Source organism: Neophocaena asiaeorientalis, unplaced genomic scaffold (genome assembly GCF_003031525.2).
Source record: "Neophocaena asiaeorientalis asiaeorientalis breed wild unplaced genomic scaffold, Neophocaena_asiaeorientalis_V1.1 scaffold130, whole genome shotgun sequence".
Lineage (NCBI taxonomy): Eukaryota > Metazoa > Chordata > Mammalia > Artiodactyla > Phocoenidae > Neophocaena > Neophocaena asiaeorientalis.
This window is the reverse complement of record NW_020173397.1, coordinates 2,484,543-2,503,687: the sequence shown is the minus strand read 5'-3', so window position 1 is coordinate 2,503,687 and position 19,145 is coordinate 2,484,543. Positions and strand designations below refer to the sequence as shown.

The following is a 19,145-nucleotide window of genomic DNA, read 5'->3' as shown; positions in this document are numbered from 1 at the left end:
CAATTCTTTTGGGCATATACCCAGAAGTGGCACTGCTGGATCAGAGTTCTATTTTTAACATTCTGAAGAACCACTATGCTGTTTTTCCAAGAAGCTGCACCATTTTACTTTCCTACCAACAGTGCACAAGGGTTCCAATTTCTTCACATCCTTACCCACACTTGTTATTTTCTATTTTTTTAAATAGTAGCCATCCTAGTGGGTATGAGGTGGCCAAGGGCCTCAACTTCTACACCTTCTAGGTAGAAACTTCTAGGTAGGAAGGAAAGAGAGAAGAAAGAGCAGCAAAGTCCAGGAAAATGGTTAATACTCTGACTTATACAACGGTAGATACATATGGTTTCAGAGATATAGACCATAATTAATTGAGCAAATAAGTGGTAGTCTTCAACACAAGGCCATGAAATATCGAAGTGCTAAAAACCAGTCCATCTAAACACAGAAGAAGCAACTATTAAGAGAAAATAAGTAGCACATTGGATTTCTGCAACGAAGAGCTAACTTTCTTATCATCTGCTAATAGGTGTACACTGTAAAATGATATTTGTTGTCTAATAATGCAGATGGTTCTTTAATTTCTGAAAGCTTAATATGCTAATGTACTACACAAAAGAATATTCATGGTCTATCCAATCCTGGAGGGGTTGGTTCTAAAGTATAGAGAAATCAGTTCGTTTCATCCTAAACAAGGCAAGGTATATAGTAGCATCATCCTAAAGAAAGGTGACTTCTGGGTCAATGAAAACCAAGCCACCAAGATCACAGGGTACCAGCTACATCTGCTGAAAGGTCTACTCCAGGTTCAGTCGCTTCCATCTCTCAGAATAATGGTGTGAAACCGTTCAGTCCTGCTTGCAAAGCCAGACATGGCTCTAAAGCATTGCGAGAAATAAGAAAAACAGTTTAGTCTTCCTGAGGATTTCATTTATTACATTCTCTTACACTCACAATCTACTGTGTTCTTCAGTGACAACTCATTAGCAAGTTATGAGAGAGTATAAGCAGTTAGTTTATACCAAATAGTATTTTTAAACATTTTTTTGCAAAGAATACTTGAACACTTCCATGATTTTATTTTGTACATTGCAAAAGTAGACAAGCACTAAGTGCCCAATTCTGTAAGTCCTGTCACTTCGTTAGAAGCAGTGTTCACTTTTTTTAGTGCGTATAAAGCAGAGACTGTCCACGGAAAGAAGTGTTATTTACAGTTGCATGTTACCAGATGTCTTATCTCCTTTCCACATCCCTAAAAAGGTCCAGAATAAACGTCTTTCATGAATTAGATTTCAGAGTGAGGTGTCATTTCACAGCTTGTTAGCTTATTGTGTTTGAATTTTCATTACACATAAAAACAATTGCCACAATTAAGATTTATCAAGTGCTTACCACATACCAGTCACTGCACTAAACATTTTCTTTGTGGTATCTCACTGAAATCTCTCAGTAACTCTACAAGGGGTAACTACTATTGCCTCACTTACAGATGAGGAAGCTGAGTGAGAATTTAAGTGACTTGCCCCAGGTTAATCAGCTGGTAAGTGGCTAAGATAGGAAACCAGGTCGGACTCCAAAACTGCCTGAGTTTATCCATCATGCTATACCTCCTCCTCACATATAGTTAAATACATAAGCACATATATATAACGAGGTGTGTTTGCTTGACTCCTTAACATCTGCAGGCTACACGCGGGCAAGCGGATCAGGTCTGTGGGATTCCCAGAACCCAGCACATAAGTCTGGTATTCAATAGATTGCCAATAGATTTTGCTGAAAGAATAAAAGTATATATTTATACAGAAATCACACATGTGGATATATATGTACCTATACTATCAATATGTCCACATATCCACATGAAAGAAGCCCCCGGAATAACCTGATATAAAAGATGATTGAACTGTTCTATTTTTCTCTTCTCAACAACATGTTTTTATTTCCAGATCCTTAGGGAAAGAACAAATGAGTCACACTATGGCATAGGAAAAGGCATGAAAGGTGAAGCTATAGAAGTGGAAGATGACGCAACATTACTTCACAATTCATTAACAGGTTAAATGTTCGGTGCAAAAACTGACTTGCCGGAATCAAGACTTTTAAAGAACAATTTAGTGGAAATAAGAGATTAGGAAGGTAAAAAGGACAAGAAACTGATTTAAAATCTCAAGATATAAAAAACCATAGGCATAATTCACTGCCTCTCCCTTGCTCTGGAAGAAGCCACTGTATGGCAGAGCAATTCACATCTCTTAAATTAACTTTCATATTTATAACACTTTTTGAAATTCCTGACTTAGTGTATGGAGTTTGTGGCAAGATACTATAAGGAAGTAAGTAGCCTTTCAAGTTTTGTATTTCAAGTAACATCTGGAGTCTGGTAAATATTGTATGAGTCTCAAGATCAGAAGACCTGGGATTTAATCCTGACTCTGCAAATCAAATTCCAAATCTGGGGCAAAGCGAGAACCTCTCTCCACTCCCTGAATTATCATAAGAAATGAGACTAAAACCACATGTCTCCTTTTCCACAATCAGGAATATTTTGCTGGTATGAGAAATACAGAAGAGCCTCTGAGAAAGAGGGAGGGAGGGAGACAGAGAGGACTCCTGAGTTCTTCAAGGAGAAAAAACCCAAATATAAATGTAAAGTATACAGAACGTTGACTTGGATCCTCACAAAAGCACTGGGCAGCCCTGGGGTAAATTCAGGCTGTGGACAAGGGTCTGAGGCATACCTCTTCTTCTGCAACCCAAACATTTTACTGTAATAATCTAGAAAGCTAGAGTGCAGAAGGGCTTGGGGGACTGTCTCCAGGTTGACAGAGACCACACTTTTTCTTCCCAAATGGTGTGCAATGATGCCACCTCTGATTTAGGAGTGCTGTGGTCAACGTGTTTACAATTATAGACTGTTGTATGTGAAAAATGGTAAAGAAGAGAACTATTCTGTGTGCCAGAATATACACATACACTGACTTTTGCTGACTGTCAAGCATGATGAGACAGAGGCCTTAGCCGAAAATGTTAAGCATAAATTAGGGGCTGAGATACTTGGGGGAGTGTTGAGGGAGTCACTGCAACACCAAGAAAAACGATCTGTCCAGGAAGGCCTAGAGTAGGAAGGAGATGGGAAGGGAGGCCCACGGAGGTGGAAGCCAGGATGCCAAGCCTGATGCAGAGGCTCTGGCTCTGGATACAGCGCCTGCACTTCCGGCTGTCGATTCATTCTGCAAACCACACCAGGCAAGAACAGAAAAACCTTGCGCAACAGGCCCATAATGGAGGCTTCTTCCATTTGGCAAGTACTCGCCTCTGTCCAGAAATGCTGCTCAGACTTGGCCTGTCAGCTGTGGACCCAAATAAATAAGGGACCCAAGTGACAGAGACTCTGCAAGCCCCCACCCTCCTTTTCCCGTGGCCCCTTCCAGGTAAACAGAGGTGCAGAGAAGGAATAAACAACCTCTGAAAGGAAGCCAAAAACCTGGGCTTCAGTTCTGATTTCCTAAGTGTCAGTGGGGCAAAGGCTTCCTAGTATCATGGAAGAAAGGAACCGTAATTAGGGACTGTGAAACTCAAACTCTCTGTAGGCAAGGATGGTGTGACATTTATGTCTGCCCCTAGGACAAAGCAAGTGCTCAGTAAATGCTTATTAAATAAATGAAAGAAAAGAACATAATCTGGTATAATAAACAAGAGGATGTGCTGAAGGGGAAAGGATTTTCAAAATGGAAATGTTCCAACTGCGGGGTGCTTGGAAAGTAATCATCTCTCGTTTACGGAGTACTTACCGTGCAGGTACAGTGCCATGTGCTTGAATCTCTTGTGAATTCTCAGAACAACCCAATGTCCTTAAATTTTATCGTTACTCCCACTTTATAGATGAGAAAACAAAATCAAAAGATGTCACCCCCTTCTCCCAAGGCCACCATGCCATCGGTGGCAAAACTAGGAAGTAGAACGAGGTGTGAATCATTTTAAAACCTGTCCTCCTAACCATGTTCCTGCCAGCTTCTCCATCCATCACTGCCTGTTTTCCAGGCCAGCACGAGACTCCAGGGCTGCTGTCCAGATTTACTGTACCCTAGGATTGTACTGTACCCCTGCTACAACCCCAGCAAAATTTACAGATGAAGCAGTAAGCCAGACAAGGGCAAGACGACTCACCTAAGGCCCCTTGACATGTTAAAGCTAAATCTCAGACGGAAACCCAGGCTGCTGACCTGTGCTTCCATCACGAGGCCACGGTTCTGTTATTCAGTGCAGCAGGAAGAACCCGACTGAGGACAGCAAATAACCACATTAGCAAACTCTTTGCTCTTTGCCTGTCACGTTTTTGTTATAACCCCAACCCATTATGCCGACCTTCTGTCATCCCAATCTTAGAGCATATGGCTCCCCCCTCCCAGGAGTGCTCTACACTGTGAAAAAGAGAGCTCAGAAAAGCCCTTTTACAGAGCATGCCAAACTAGGAAAGCAATTCACAAGTCACTCTCCAAAGCCCCTAGTTGGTTAGCTAACAGAAATTCTTGAAACAGCTCGACTGTGCCCATAAGGAGAAGAAAAATACACTGCGACAAAACTAAAAGAAACACACACACACACACACCCCTCACTGCTTTTACTTTTACTTTCACCATGAGTATGGAAAAGGCAAGGCTTCAAGAAACTGAAAGCAGCAGGAAAATAAAGGAATGAACACCCTTTCTCTGCTTACCATGAATTCCTCACAAGGCCATGCCATGTCCTTCCTGTGTCTGGAAGCCAAGGACCTGGCACACAACTGCTGCCGTCCTTTCTAAGGGCACCTCCTCAGAGAAGGCTTCACGGCTCTAACCGGCAGAGAAAAGAGCTCAGGGAGGCCGCACCTCAACCACATCAGCAGCAAATCTCACCGCAGCACATCGTGATGTACCTGATCACTACCCACCCTCTCCCTGGACTACGCGCTCCCTAACAGCCAGCCCGTCTCATGCATCTTTGCATCCCCGAGAGCCGATACGGCCCCATGACACAGTATAAGTCCTCAGGAAATGCGGCCTGACCCCAGGGCTGACCTCTGCCTTGAGCCTCGTCCCATTCACGTGGTATCACTGACAAAACCACAGCCAAACTGGTTGATTGTAAGAAGCTGGAAGAGAAAACCAGTACCATAAATGACAGAGCTGATAGTCACAATGAGGTCTGTAAGGAGTCTCTGAAGGTTGAAACCCATTATAAAAAAATGGAATTTGATGGACAGAAAAGACAGGCTCCTCATTACATTTCAAAACACAGCTACATGGGGCTGCCCTGGTGGCGCAGTGGTTAAGAATCCACCTTGCCAATGCAGGGGACACAGGTTCAAGCCCTGGTCCGGGAAGATCCCACATGCCAGAGAGCAACTAAACCCGTGCGCCACAACTACTGAGTCTGTGCTCTAAAGCCCACGTGCCACAACTACTGAAGCCCGCGTGCCTAGAGCCCGTGCTCCGCAACAAGAGAAGCCACCGCAGTGAGATGCCCGCGCACCGCAGTGAAGAGTAGCCCCGCTCTCCACAACTAGAGAAAGCCTGTACGCAGCAATGAAGACCCAACACAGCCAAAAAAAAAAAAAAAAAGAATAAATAAATCAATTTTAAAAAAAAACAGCTACATAACATAAAGAGAAGATTCAAAGAAGTTTGAAAACTACTTTAAAAAATAAATGCATAACACATAGCTGCATAAGAACAATATGTAGGGAGACCCAGCCTACAATCAATATGCTGGGGAAGAAAGGCAAGTCTTACTTGGCTACGACAAGCTGCTCCTCCTGTTGCTGCTGCTACTACTACACATAGGAGTGAGAGGACTCAGCAGGGGAGGACAGAACCGGTGCCGCTGAAAACAGAAGCTGCCATGTATCGTATGCTTGCTATTTGCCAAACATCGTGCTAAGTGGCTACAAACCCTCTCTCAGCTCCTCACAACTCTATGAAGTAGGAATCTACATCCCCCTTTATGAAAGGAGCAAACCTGAGTCCCAGAGTAGTTAAGTGACTTGCCCAGGGTCACACACCTGGTAAACCACAGTGACAGTAATAAAGTCCAAACCTGGCTCTACTGAATTCCACTGGCTCAACCTTTAACTCCTACCACAATCTGAGACCTGATGACACACAAGGAGGAAAAAGGACAGCCACACTATTATTTGCATCTATCAGGGAACATCTAGAATGCTGTGTACATTTCCAGATGCCCATTTAGAAAATGGGACTTTTTTAAACACTCATATTATTCAGAGGAACGTAACCTGGGTTGCCCTGGATTGGAAACCAAGTTATTCAAGGTGCAGCTGAAGGAATGGGGATGTTTATCAAGAAAGAGAAAGACGAGGGGGCACAGGCTATGACTCTCTTCAGGTATCTGAAAAGCTTTCACGCACAAGACAGAAGCTGTGTTCTGTATTCCACCAACTGCAGAAGGAGGACCAGTGAGCTGAAACTCCAGGGATGGAATATTTGGTTGTCCGTGCGAGAACATCAAACAGTGAGAACATCTGATAACACAACTAGATGCCCCAGACCTTAGGGCATTCTTGGCCCCAGGAAGTTTGAAGCACGAGGCTGCAGGACCATAGCTGTCATGGGTACCAAAGAAAGGGTTCCTGCAGGGGTAGAAGCTGGAAGTTTTCACTTCCCTCCAAGATCCACTGATCCTCCAAACTAAGAGAGGAGGCCACAGTACATTTGGGTGTCCCACTCTATTTGAACAGGAGGTGTCCAGAGATGTAACATGAGATTGTGAAGGTAATATTATTGTGAATAGCATTTTTACCACCTTCCAAATAGCAACTGGAATTAGCATTTACTCTTTTCAAGCAAGAAGCATGTGTTTGGACAATGTGTTTGAAAATGTGTTCACAGGATCTAAATATCTGAGCCATATACATTCAAGCTTATTCCTTCTATTTTTCAACAGTTTTTTTTGTTACTGTTGTTGAATGATCAACCTTGCTCCAGAACCACGAAGAACAGTGGCAATGGATAAACATTAGCTTTTCCTCCAGAATGATTTTCATCTTCCACTAGGGAGAAGAAGATAAAATTCTTTTCATAAGCATAGCCTCTAGAGACTGATGATTTTTGACTGCCCTGCTTTCCCTTTGGGATTTATTAAATATAATTTACAACCACAGTAATTTATTATCAAGTTTAAATCAACTTCCTTAACACTTTCATGCCTTTTTCATTTTGAATACCAGGTCACTTCTACATCAAACTGATTTATTCTAAACTGTCCTCATTGAAAATACGTGAATGAAGGGCTTGCGGCAGATAAAAATCCTCAGTGAACTCCTCCTACCACATCCTGGGTATGCCTGCTCCACTGCTTAGGCTGCCGATGGGTGGGGCAATCTCAACTAAGGACGATGTGGTATTTACTGTTTCTTGCCCAGCTGAGACAAGGACAGGCTCATGCCATAGGCAGAGGAGGGCTAGGAGACAGGCTAAGCGGGGGTCTAACATTTTTTTTTTAAGTTTATTTTTTTGTCTGCGTTGGGTCTTTGTTGCTGTGCACGGGCTTTTCTCTAGCTGCGGAGAGCGGGGGCTACTCTTCGTTGCGGTGCACGGGCTTCTCATTGGGTGGCTTCTCTTGTTGTGGAGCACGGGCTCTAGGTGCGTGGGCTTCAGTAGTTGTGGCTCACGGGCTCAGTAGTTATGGCTCACGGGCTCTAGAGCACAGGCTCAGTAGTTGTGGCACACGGGCTTAGTTGCTCCGCAGCATGTGGGATCTTCCCGGACAGGGCTCGAACTCATGTCCCCTGCATCAGCAGGTGGATTCTTAACCACTGCACCACCAGGGAAGCCCCAGGGGTCTAACATTTTTGATATACAAAATTCATTGATCCATGTAGTGGTGGGAGGCCAGAAGAGGGTTTATTGGGAAGAGGAACAACCAAATGTGGAGTTTAGGGCAGGGGTCCGCGACCCCTGGGGCACAGACCGATACCGGTCCGCGGCCTGTTAGGAACCAGGCCACATGGCAGGAGGTGAGCGGCAGGCCAGCGAGCGAAGCTTCATCTTCGGCTCCCCATCGCTCGTGTCACCAACTGAACCATCCCTCACCCCCCGCCCCCACCCCGTCCGTGGAAAAACTGTCTTCCACAAAACCGGTCCCTGGTGCCAAAAAGGATGGGGATCGCTGGTTTAGAGGACGGGCAAACCCAAGTCCACGCCCCAAGTCCAGTCACCCAATGGCAAAAGCAGGACTGGCCATTAGGCACCTGCCAGCACCTCAGGTCAGAGGGTTGGCATGTGCCCTGTGAGATGGGCAAGGGCTCAGATGTGTGTCCTTCAAAACGAGCAGAGTGCAAACTGCAAACCATGGCTGGCACACAAGGAGGGCTTACAGCCTCCTGGTCAGTTCCCAGCCACAACAATGCACACTTGCAAAACAGAACACACTTCCCCAAATGTCTAGAGCTATACAGTCTAACTGAACAATCAAACTCCACGTTGACAAAAACAAAACAAACAGAATCTCTGGGATTCATTCAGAGGAGGAATACTTTTTAGAAAACTTTATTCCCATTGGACTTTAATGGGCCGTGAAGTGAGATTTTCATTGTAAGGATGACTATGGTAACAAAAGATAAGGATAGGAGGAATATTAGGCATTCATTATTTATAAACATCATTTTCTCCCCCTCTGCTTCCAAAGGCCAACATTCCTCATTAATTCTGCTGAACAGAAGCATACAATATCCCAATTAGGTACCCCAAAATAATTTAAACAAAAAGAGTAAACCACCACCACAATAGTACTTCTGGGGTATAAAGTATTTTTACATACAACATTATCAAATTTAACTTCCCAACAATTTCATGAGATAGGTATAGTTATTCCCAGTTTGTAGATAAGGAAACTTAAGATATATTCTAAGTTTAGAGATTCCTTTACTATTAAGTGGCAGAGCTATAATCCGAGTTACTGTGACTAATTCTAAGACTAGAATTCTTTCCCTTAGGGAAAAAAAGCTGCCTGAATGAAACTGTGTACCTCTAAGAGCGGAAAGACATTATAGATGACTCCATCCTTTCACATCACCAGCGACCAAGTCAGCATGATACCAGGGTAGTGCGAGTGAGGATGCAGGTGTGGGAAAGCAGGATGCTACATAAGCTCTACATAGTCTTTTATTGAAAGCACCACACACTGCCACAGATTAATAAGGGCCTCCGGGTTAGGTAAGTGAAAAGGAAAAAAACCACAAATCATCTTTTATTATTGTAATTATTGGGTGAAAAAAAACAGTAGTATCAACAGCCACACTCTGGATTGTATCTGTGTGGGAAGAGGTGATGCCACCCTAAGTAGTTCCAGAAAACACACACACACATGCATGCACACTCCCAAGAACCTTCTACCAGGTAAGACCAAATTGACCCTCACTCTATATGGCCAAAGAGCTCAGTCTCTCCTAGGATTGTGTGTACAAAGCACACAAGGTGTTCCCACCACCTGCTTTTGCCATAAATGACTACCCAATAAAATAAACACTAATGATTAACATTTGCTCCCTGGAAGTCACTGAACAAGAAAAAGATAATCCCCGAATAGCCTCTGCATACAGAGCACTGACTTTTCCTAAGCTCTCCAAAGAAGATTTAAAATGATTTGCCATTATGATTTAGTCTTGGAACTAAAATATACACATGACACTGAAGAGGTCAGTTCCTGGGTTGAAATGTTTACTAAACACATGGGTATTTTGGTCCAAAGCTTTTCCTGAAAATATCTGTTTTTAACTAGCCTTTGCTTTTGAAACACCTGGAGTATGAAGAGTAACCAAACTCTCTTGATTCTAGGTATCTGGAATTGGCTTTATTACAGGACCAGTTATTATGTACCAGGTTCTCTGCTAGGCACTGGTAATACACAGGCCATCAGGGAAGGAAGGCAAATAAATTAAGACCTCAAAGAGGGGACTTGCCTGGTGGCGCACTGGTTAAAAATATGCCTGCCAACGCAGGCGACACGGGTTCGAACCCTGGTCCGGGAAGATCCCACATGCTGTGGAGCAACTAAGCCCGTGCGCCACAACTACTGAGGCTGCGCTCTAGAGCCCGCGAGCCATAACTACTGAGCCTGTGTGCCAGAACTACTGAAGCCCACACACCTAGCGCCTGTGCTCCGCAACGAGAAGCCACCACAATGAGAAGCCCATGCACCGCAACGAAGAGTAGTCCCCACTCCCCGCAACTAAAGAAAGCCCACACGCAACAACGAAGACCCAACGCAGCCAAAATTAATTAATTAAAAAGAAAAAAGACCTCAAAGACAATTGGGAGTTTAAACAGATCAGATGAGAACTATCAGGGCTGTGAGGAACTGCAGGGCTCAAATCCCAGAGAGAAGGGAAGCCCAGAGAGACGAGCTTATTTTTCCAGAGGTCTATTGATTCCAATGGCAGCAGCTATAATGCTGAGAAGCTGAAAAGAACTTTGCATAGACTTATAGGCCAAGGAAGAAAAACCTGCAGCTCGGCGCCCTACAAGGAAGAAAAGTCATGGAAAACCCCTAGACTGTTCGTTGGTACCCTGAAGAATTATACCCAACTAGCCCTCACAGGGACTGAAGCTCAGCTTGAAATCATCTCAATTCCTGATTGGAATAAGCTAATATGAAATAGAAGTTTCCAGAAGCAAAGGTAAGTCCACTCTAGAGAAAGATCCCACTATCCAGATCTCAAATAATCACCACAGTTTTTCTTAAACAACATCTGGTACTCAATCAAAAATAGCAAGTCATGTGAGAAAACAAGATGTGACCAAAATTCAAGAACAACAGACAACAGAAGCAGATCAACAGAGTGGCCAGATATGAGAGTTGTCAGATACAGACTTTAATATATGATGACTAAATGCAAACTAGTATATCTCGAATGGATAAACAAGGTCCTACTGTATAGCACAGGGAACTATATTCAATATCCTGTGATAAACCATAACGGAAATGAATATGAAAAAGAATGTGTATATTTATGTGTAACTGAATCACTCTGCTGTACAGCAGAAGTTAACACAACACTGTAAATCAACTGTACTTCAACAAAATAAATTTTAATATACATATACGATGGCTAAAAACACCACAGTGAGATAGCACTATACACTGACCAGAATAGCTTAAATTAAAAATACTGACAAATATCAAGTGTTGACTAGTTTTTGTTCTTGTTCTTTAGCTAAAAGAAATATAGTAAATACAATATACTGTCAATATACGTTAAATCAAAATGGTCGATATCATAGGTATCTGTTATGCTATTTTCTGTACTTGTCCGAATTTTTGTAACATTTCATAATTAAATGTTGAAAGAAGAAGAAAAAGCTGTGGCCATTGAGAGATCAGCAAGGGCTAAATTATTTTAGCCTTCAGAAGTCATGTTCAAGAGTTTGTACTTTATTTTAAACAGAGGAGTGACAGCATTAAGCGTGTCCTCTATAAAGATCATTACAGCTGCAGTAGAGCAGAAGGAGTGACGGCAGGGAGCCCAGCTGGGAAGCTGATGCAGTAATGCAGATGAGAGACAGGCAGTGGCTCTACAAATGAAGGAGAGCTGTGAAGATCTGAATGAAAGAGTCTGAGTTTGCAAGGGAGTTGGGATTTAGTTCTCAAAACTGTTGAATTTTATCCCAGTCAAATAAGGAAGCAAATGAGGACTCTGTGACAGAGAGAAACCTACAAGGAGAATGATTTATAGACCAAAGACAACATCTGAGATAGAGCCCGGGACTGGGGAAAACAAGAAAAGTATGGATTTTTCTGTAAATCCTTAGAAGAAACACAAGCAATTATAAAACTGAAACCAATAAGCACTCAGCTCAACAACAGATGGTCAGAGAGATACATTCACAACTTGCCAGCATTTTGAAGCCTCGTGCACCCCCTTCCAAACATGCAGATGCTTTAATCTGAGGGGAAAAAAAATTCTATTTCTGATTCTGACAGCAAACGCCAAGTCACATCTTGCCAGTAGACAATGACGTCTCCCAACCACAAACCCACTGAGAACTTCACAACCTTATTCTCATTTTGGAGAGATGGGTTGTCTTTGACCACTACTTCCACCAGCCCTGCCAGAAAGTACAAGGAAAACAAGGAGGAAATGACAGTTTCCGAAAAACTCAGTTTTTTCATCTGCCCCCAAGAAAGTAGATTTCTGTCTCTAGATTATTCATGAGCAATCCATGTGTTATTCTGTGAAGAAAAATCAAGCATATCAAACAAATTTATCCCTGTATTCTGAAAAATGGCCCGAGGCACAGAGTCTGACAATTTCTTCAATTACTCTGAGCTGTTCAACACTCTACTGAGAAGAGATCAAAGAATTAATTTTCTTTATCACTACCTTTTATGCCTTTTCAAGAGGTTAAGGTTTAAAATTAAACATATTAAGTTCCCAGTCTAGCTAGTTTGGGTATATATATATACATTCTTGGATCTGACTTATGAATGTCTAATTTGCTAGAGATAGGATTTTTAAATGGTATTTTCCCCCCAATCTGTTTACACAAGCAATATTCAGTCATGTTCTTTTTAAAGGAAGTACTTCCCACCCACGTGCCCAGTTTTTGTAGCGTCTCAATTTTTGTATATTCTGCTGAGAGAGCTTGGTTTTAGAGGCAGAGTAGTCCACTAACTGCAGTCAACATTCCTCCCATGCCAGAAAAGGTAAAACTTAAACATGGTTGTCTCAATTCCCAAGGTTTATGATGCACTGAACTGCCATACTGGGGAGTTCAGCAAATAATCATGAAATGACTCAACTTCCTGATTCAACATTCACGCAGAAAACATCCTTTCTCATTTTCTCCAAACAATGCTCTTCAATCAAAATTTCAACCAATGAAAACTCAGGCAATTAGCTGGATGATAAATACCATCTACCAGATCTCACTAGTTATTAATAAACATTAATGCATCTTGCATGCTTATTTATATATCTAACTTTGATCACATTTATGAGGCTGAAATAATTTCTAAAGTTATAGACAGATTCCCTCAAATCATTAACACCATCGCAATCCAGCAGCATATAAAATGTCCATAGACATGTCTACACAATGCTTTAAGGTTGAAATGAGAGACAAGTACTTAATATCCCTTTGGGGAAATTCCAAGATTAACGTCAATAGAAAATAAATACCCGAAACACATGAAATTGCTGCCACAGCCTGCCCAGGGGGTGGATGTAACCTTTTCACAGTACATATTCTGAGACTGATACTCACTGGGTTAATAATCGTTTCTTCAACAGAATGGTGAATGGTCCACCAGTCTGAAGTCCACTCCCAGGCATTCCCTACTATATTGTATAAGCCGTAACCATTGGGAGGAAAGGCGTCAACCTAAAAATTAAAAAAAGGGGGAAATGTTGTCAAAGTACTCATCTTGTCTAGAAAACCTCTTTGGTACAAAGATGTACAAAGAACTCTTACTTTAAAGTATGAATATTGATTCTCATTCCAACACTGAAAATACAATCTGGCCAATGTAGAAACAAGAAAGATATTCTTCAGCTTTGCGCTCTCAAAGGGAGTTTAGAAACCTAAGAAGAGTTCACATTACATGGTAGGACAGTCAATGAAATTATTCCTAATAGAGAGACTAGTACTGGTCATAAGTCAAATCTGTATCTGACTGGGAAGTGAGGGGTAAACCATCTTCAGACCTTCAAAAGCATAACAGAAACACCATATTAGACCCAGTACCAGTCTTGTCATCTGGTACATACCAGTACAGCTGAGCTCTGCTGGCCATGATGTCTTTTTAGCACTGAGAGACCTCAAGGCAATTCTATCCTCTCCACCAGCCCCCTCCAACTCACCAGCTTATCTTTACGCCTCAGTCGTTATCATCGCAACACTGAGGGGACTTGTTTTTATAAAGAAAATGTGAATTCATTACCAAGCGTATTTGTAATACATAGAGGGTTTGCAATCTCTGGCACGTGGAAGTATGAGGTAAGCTGCACAGGCTCTTCAGCAAGTAGTCTGATCACATTTCAAAGGCAGACCAGACAGTCTGCCACATAATACTGTCACAGACATGGTACCAAAGTGCAACACTTGTGTAAGAAGGAGGGTGGGGAGGAGGGGAGAAAAATCTTTGACTGAATAGTAAATATGTACAGAACAGTTATGCTATTTTAGGGACGCAAACTTTTTCCTAACATATTGTAATAGAAATTCTCATACATGAAGAAAACTTTTATTTTTTAAATGAAAAAAATATTGTTATCTTTGGGGTTCTTTTTTTAAAACTATTTTTTTAAATCCATGTTTTTTTCCCAATTAATGAGGTAGAACTAAAAGGAATACCATTCACTTCTACTTGGCTTCAGAAGGTTTTAGATTGACACATAAATATGGAAGCATCTCATACTTGGGCAATTCAGAGCACTTCAAAGTTATGAAGCTACTCCGAAAAAGAAACTTAATCCAGGCGAGGTGGAAAGCTGAAAATGTTTACCACTCTGCTTCCTTACTCAGCATTCATTATGGAAACAGTGGTACCTATTCATTGCTTCATTCAGTAATTCCATGCGTGTCGAATGAAAGCAGGAAGGGTTTGATGACATAGACATGAATGAGCTTCAATGAGGGAGAAAGGAGGAGGATACCAAAAATTAAAAATCCAATCCTGAAAGGCAGGGTGGGATGAGTAAGGTAAGATAATGAAAGAAAAGGTGCAGGAACTCCCAAGAGGGAGAGATTTCGGGCTGAAGGTGAACCCTCCTCAACAAAGGTAGAAGTGCCTTGTGGGAACTGAGGTCAGAGTTCAAAAGACAGAGAGACAGTAAAGGAGGAAAGGCCAGAGGACACTGTTCTTTCAAGAATTTGGAGATGATCAGGAACAGCAAGACAGAATAACAGCTGGAAAGAGAAAAGAAGGAAGGAAAAGGAGAAAATAAGTTGTTTCAGGGAAAGAAGGGAAGGAGCAAGGGACGCGAGAGCAAGTGAGATGGAACGAACGTTCTGGAAGAAGGAATCATTTCTCAGGCTCAGAGAGCAGACGAGTGTAGGGGCTCTCAGGTCAGTCAGCCTGAGGTCCCCTTTATGTGCCAACACGCAGCAACCACTGGGCAAGCAAGTTAGCCTATCTGGAGCGGTTAAACCATAACATGAGGAAATAAGAGCATCTACTCAAAGGTTTCAGGGGTTTTCCCTCTTTAAACAATATGACGTTTAAGTGAGGTAAAACCAGGAGGTCACCACCCCCAAAATTACCACATGAGAGTACAAAAATTTTAAACGCTCATGGTTAAATTAATCACACCAACCAAAGCTTCCTTCCAGAAAGCTCAGAAAAAGACAAATGTACATGAGAAATACTTCAAACATGTCTATTTTCAGGTGAATGAGCTGATAGGCATGAAAACCAAAACACTAACAACTGTACAACAGAGGCCTAACCATACACAAATCCAATTCTTCAAATTCACTGTGGTCAGGATAGTCTGCTCAGTTTACAACCAGAGTGAAAATAATAAAATACATAAAACAGCAGGGGAGGGAGCTATTTCACTGTAGTCTATCCTATCATTAAAGTTCAATTCCTGCTCTCAACTGACCGGGGCCTGTGGACACAACAAGGCAGCTAAGGAGGACTTGAGATAATTCTCTGGGTAAACAGTCCCAATTTAAAGGTATAGATCTTATCAAGTCTCATTCCAAACATAGGTGGAAGTGGCCTCTGTATAACTTGCTGCTTTTTTTCTCCGCAGGTCCTGTTTCTCAAATTGATTATTTGCGGGCTCCTGGTAACTATTCTAATTTTGTCTTAGGAACTTCTATGGCAACTTCTTCAGGTAAGTTCTGTTGAATATACTCCAAACAGACATCTGTTGAACCCACAGTTAAATGTTCCAACTCGAAATATCTGTAAAGTATCCTTATTTTATACGGAAACTGGTGTTTTCTGAAAAGGTGCACTGACTTGAGAATAAATGACTATTTTCCTTGGAGGCTCATGTGCTTAAATAATGACAAGAAATTCTGTAGCCATTAAGTGCTGTAAAATATTCATAACTGTCCAATACAGCTTCTCATGGCCTTTTATGAAAACTGGCAGGCGCTAATATAATTTGTGTGGTCCATCAGAAGCCCATGCCATAGGCTTCAAGGCTAAGGGCAGTGGCCCTACTTCACACAGACTCCCACTGAAGAGGGACATCCAGGCTGCCAAGGCCCTTCTCAAACCACGTGATGGCCACTGTCCTGCTTCTGCACCAACTGTCATCTTTCCTGGGGTACCATGAGCAACCTCATCCGGCACCTTATTCTGTTCATCCTGCAGCACTGTTCTGCCGACAAAAGGTGGCCCATGAGATACTGGCTGGGCTTCTTACCCAGGAAATGGTTGAGAACAGGTTGAGATACTTTAGACCCCAAGGTCTCTAATCACTCATTTTACTGACTAAAACTATGCACCCATGAGTGCACAAGCGATCTTGAAGGAAACTTGAGAAGAATCAACTTCTAGATGGCCTGATTAGCCTTTTGCCTGTTGAATAATACATCCAGTTCCCATTGGTTTGTGTTGGTACCTTTATCATATACCTAACTCATATACATAGAATTTTAGAAGCACACACATAGGCACCTATTGCCTATTTAAGGGCAACATATTCTCATGCAACTTTTTTTTTTACATTAACTCGGCAAAAAAAAAAACCATATTGCTTTAACCATATGGCTCAAAATATTTTTAAAGTTCTCATAGGTCAAGTGCCTCCTATCCCTTCATCTTTTCCAGTGTCTCAGTCTTTCTCATTTGTTTATTATTTCAGTTGAAATTCTGGAATCATTTGGTGATGTTCCAAATAACATATCTGTGCTACATTCATAAATAAATTTTGGAAGAATCATATTTGTGTGAAACAAAAATACAAACATTTTAAAAATGACAACTGTTTGAAAGATTGTTGAAAGAAAATTATTCTCTGTAACAACAAACCCAGTTAAGGTGCTGCTTCCTCGCCTCAAGACGTCTTTCCTGACTGTGTTAAGAGAAAACGACACCTATCCTTTTCAAACTCTTCCAAAATATAGCAGAGGCAGGAACGTTCCCAAATTCATTCTATGAGGCCACCAGCACCCTGATACCAACACCAGACAAAGATGTCACAAAGAAAGAAAACTACAGGCCAGTATCACTGATGAACACAGATGAAAAAATCCTCAACAAAATACTAGCAAACAGAATCCAACAGCACATTAAAAGGATCATACACCATGATCAAGTGGGGTTTATCCCAGGAATGCAAGGAATCTTCAATATATGCAAATCAGTCAATGTGATACACCATATTAACGAACTGAAGGATAAAAACCATACAATCATCTCAATAGATGCAGAAAAAGCTTTCGACAAAATTCAACACTGATTTATGATAAAAACCCTCCACAAAGTAGGCATAGAGGGAACTTTCTTCAACATAATAAAGGCCATATATGACAAACCCACAGCCATCATCGTTCTCAATGAGGAAAAACTGAAACCATTTCCACTAAGATCAGGAACAAGACAAGGTTGCCCACACTCTCACCACTATTATTCAACATAGTTTTGGAAGTTTTAGCCACAGCAATCAGAGAAGAAAAAGAAAGAAAAGGAATCCAAATCAGAAAAGAAGAAGTAAAGCTGTCACTGCTTGCAGATGACATTATACTATACATAGAGAATCCTAAAGATGCTACCAGAAAACTACTCAAGCTAATCAATGAATTTGGTAAAGTAGCAGGATACAAAATTAATGCACAGAAATCTCTTGCATTTCTATACACTAATGATGAAAAATCCGAAATATTGCCAACACCACATGAAAGGATGCTCAACATCCCTAATCATTAGAGAAATGCAAATCAAAACTACAATGAGGTATTACCTCATACCAGTCAGAATGGCCATCATCAAAAAATCTACAAACAGGCGGATGAGGGGAAGATGGCGGAAGAGTAAGAGGCGGAGATCACCTTCCTCCCCAGACACACCAGAAATACATCTACACGTGAAACAACTCCTACAGAACACCTACTGAACGACTACTGCCAGGGTCCCAGGATCCAGGGACAACTTCCCCGGGAGAACGCACAGCGCGCCTCAGGCTGGTGCAACGTCACGCCAGCCTCTGCCCCTGCGGGCTCGCCCCGGACTCCGTACCCCTCTCTTCCCCCCGGCCTGAGTAAGCCAGAGTCCCCGAAGCAGCTGCTCTTTTAACCCCATCCTGTCTGAGCGAAGAACTGACGCCCTCCGGCGACCTACAGTCAGAGGCGGGGCCAAATCCAAAGCTGAGCCACTGGTGCTGTGAGAACAAAGAAAAGAAAGGGAAATCTCTCTCAGCAGCCTCAGAAGCAGTGGATTAAAACTCCACAATCAACTTGATGTACCCTGCATCTGTGGAATATATGAATAGACTACAAATCATCCCAAATTGAGGAGGTGGACTTTGAGAGCAAGATTTATTACTTTTTCCCCTTTTCCTCTTTTTGTGAGTGCGTATGTATATGCTTCTGTGTGAGATTTTGTCTGTATAGCTTTGCTTCCACCATTTGTCCTAGGGTTCTATCCGTCCATATTTTTTTTCTTTTTAATAAAAATTTTTTTCTTAACAATTATTTTTATTTTAATAACTTTATTTAATCTTACTTTATTTTATTTTATCTTCTCTTTCTTTCTTTCTTTCCTTCCTTCCCTCCTTCCTCCCTCCCTCCCTCCCTCCCCCCCCTCCTTCTTGAGAAGACAGAAAAACTCACAGCAGATGAAGGAGCAAGATAAAAACCCACCAGAGCTAACAAATGAAGAGGAAATAGGTAGTCTACCTGAAAAAGAATTCAGAATAATTATAGTCAAGATGATCCAAAGTCTTGGAAATAGAATAGATTTAGGTTAACAGCTGATCTTTCAGCACAAACTCTGCAAGCCAGAAGGGACTGGCAGGACTAATATAAAGTGATGAAGGAGAAAAACCTGAAACCCAGATTACTCTACCCAGCAAGGATCTCATTCAGATTTGATGGAGAAATTAAAACCTTTACAGACAAGCAAAAGGAGAGAGAATTCAGCACCACCAAACCAGCTTTACAACAAATGCTAAAGGAACTTCTCTAGGCAAGAAA

The 19,145-nt window shown here is 41.9% G+C and overlaps 1 protein-coding gene across 3 annotated transcripts in view; it reads right to left on the bottom strand.

Annotated features, from left to right (window-relative positions):
• SUMF1 (sulfatase modifying factor 1) overlaps positions 1 to 19,145 on the bottom strand; it is a 99,462-nt gene that overhangs the window by 26,916 nt on the left and 53,401 nt on the right. For 2 of the 3 annotated variants that reach the window (XM_024747086.1, XM_024747088.1), the window contains one exon: positions 13,257 to 13,373. The exons of the other annotated variant lie outside the window; for it this stretch is intronic. In XM_024747086.1, the coding sequence (XP_024602854.1) occupies positions 13,257 to 13,373 (117 nt within the window). The remainder of the gene's footprint in view (positions 1 to 13,256; positions 13,374 to 19,145) is intronic. 3 annotated transcript variants of the gene reach the window in all.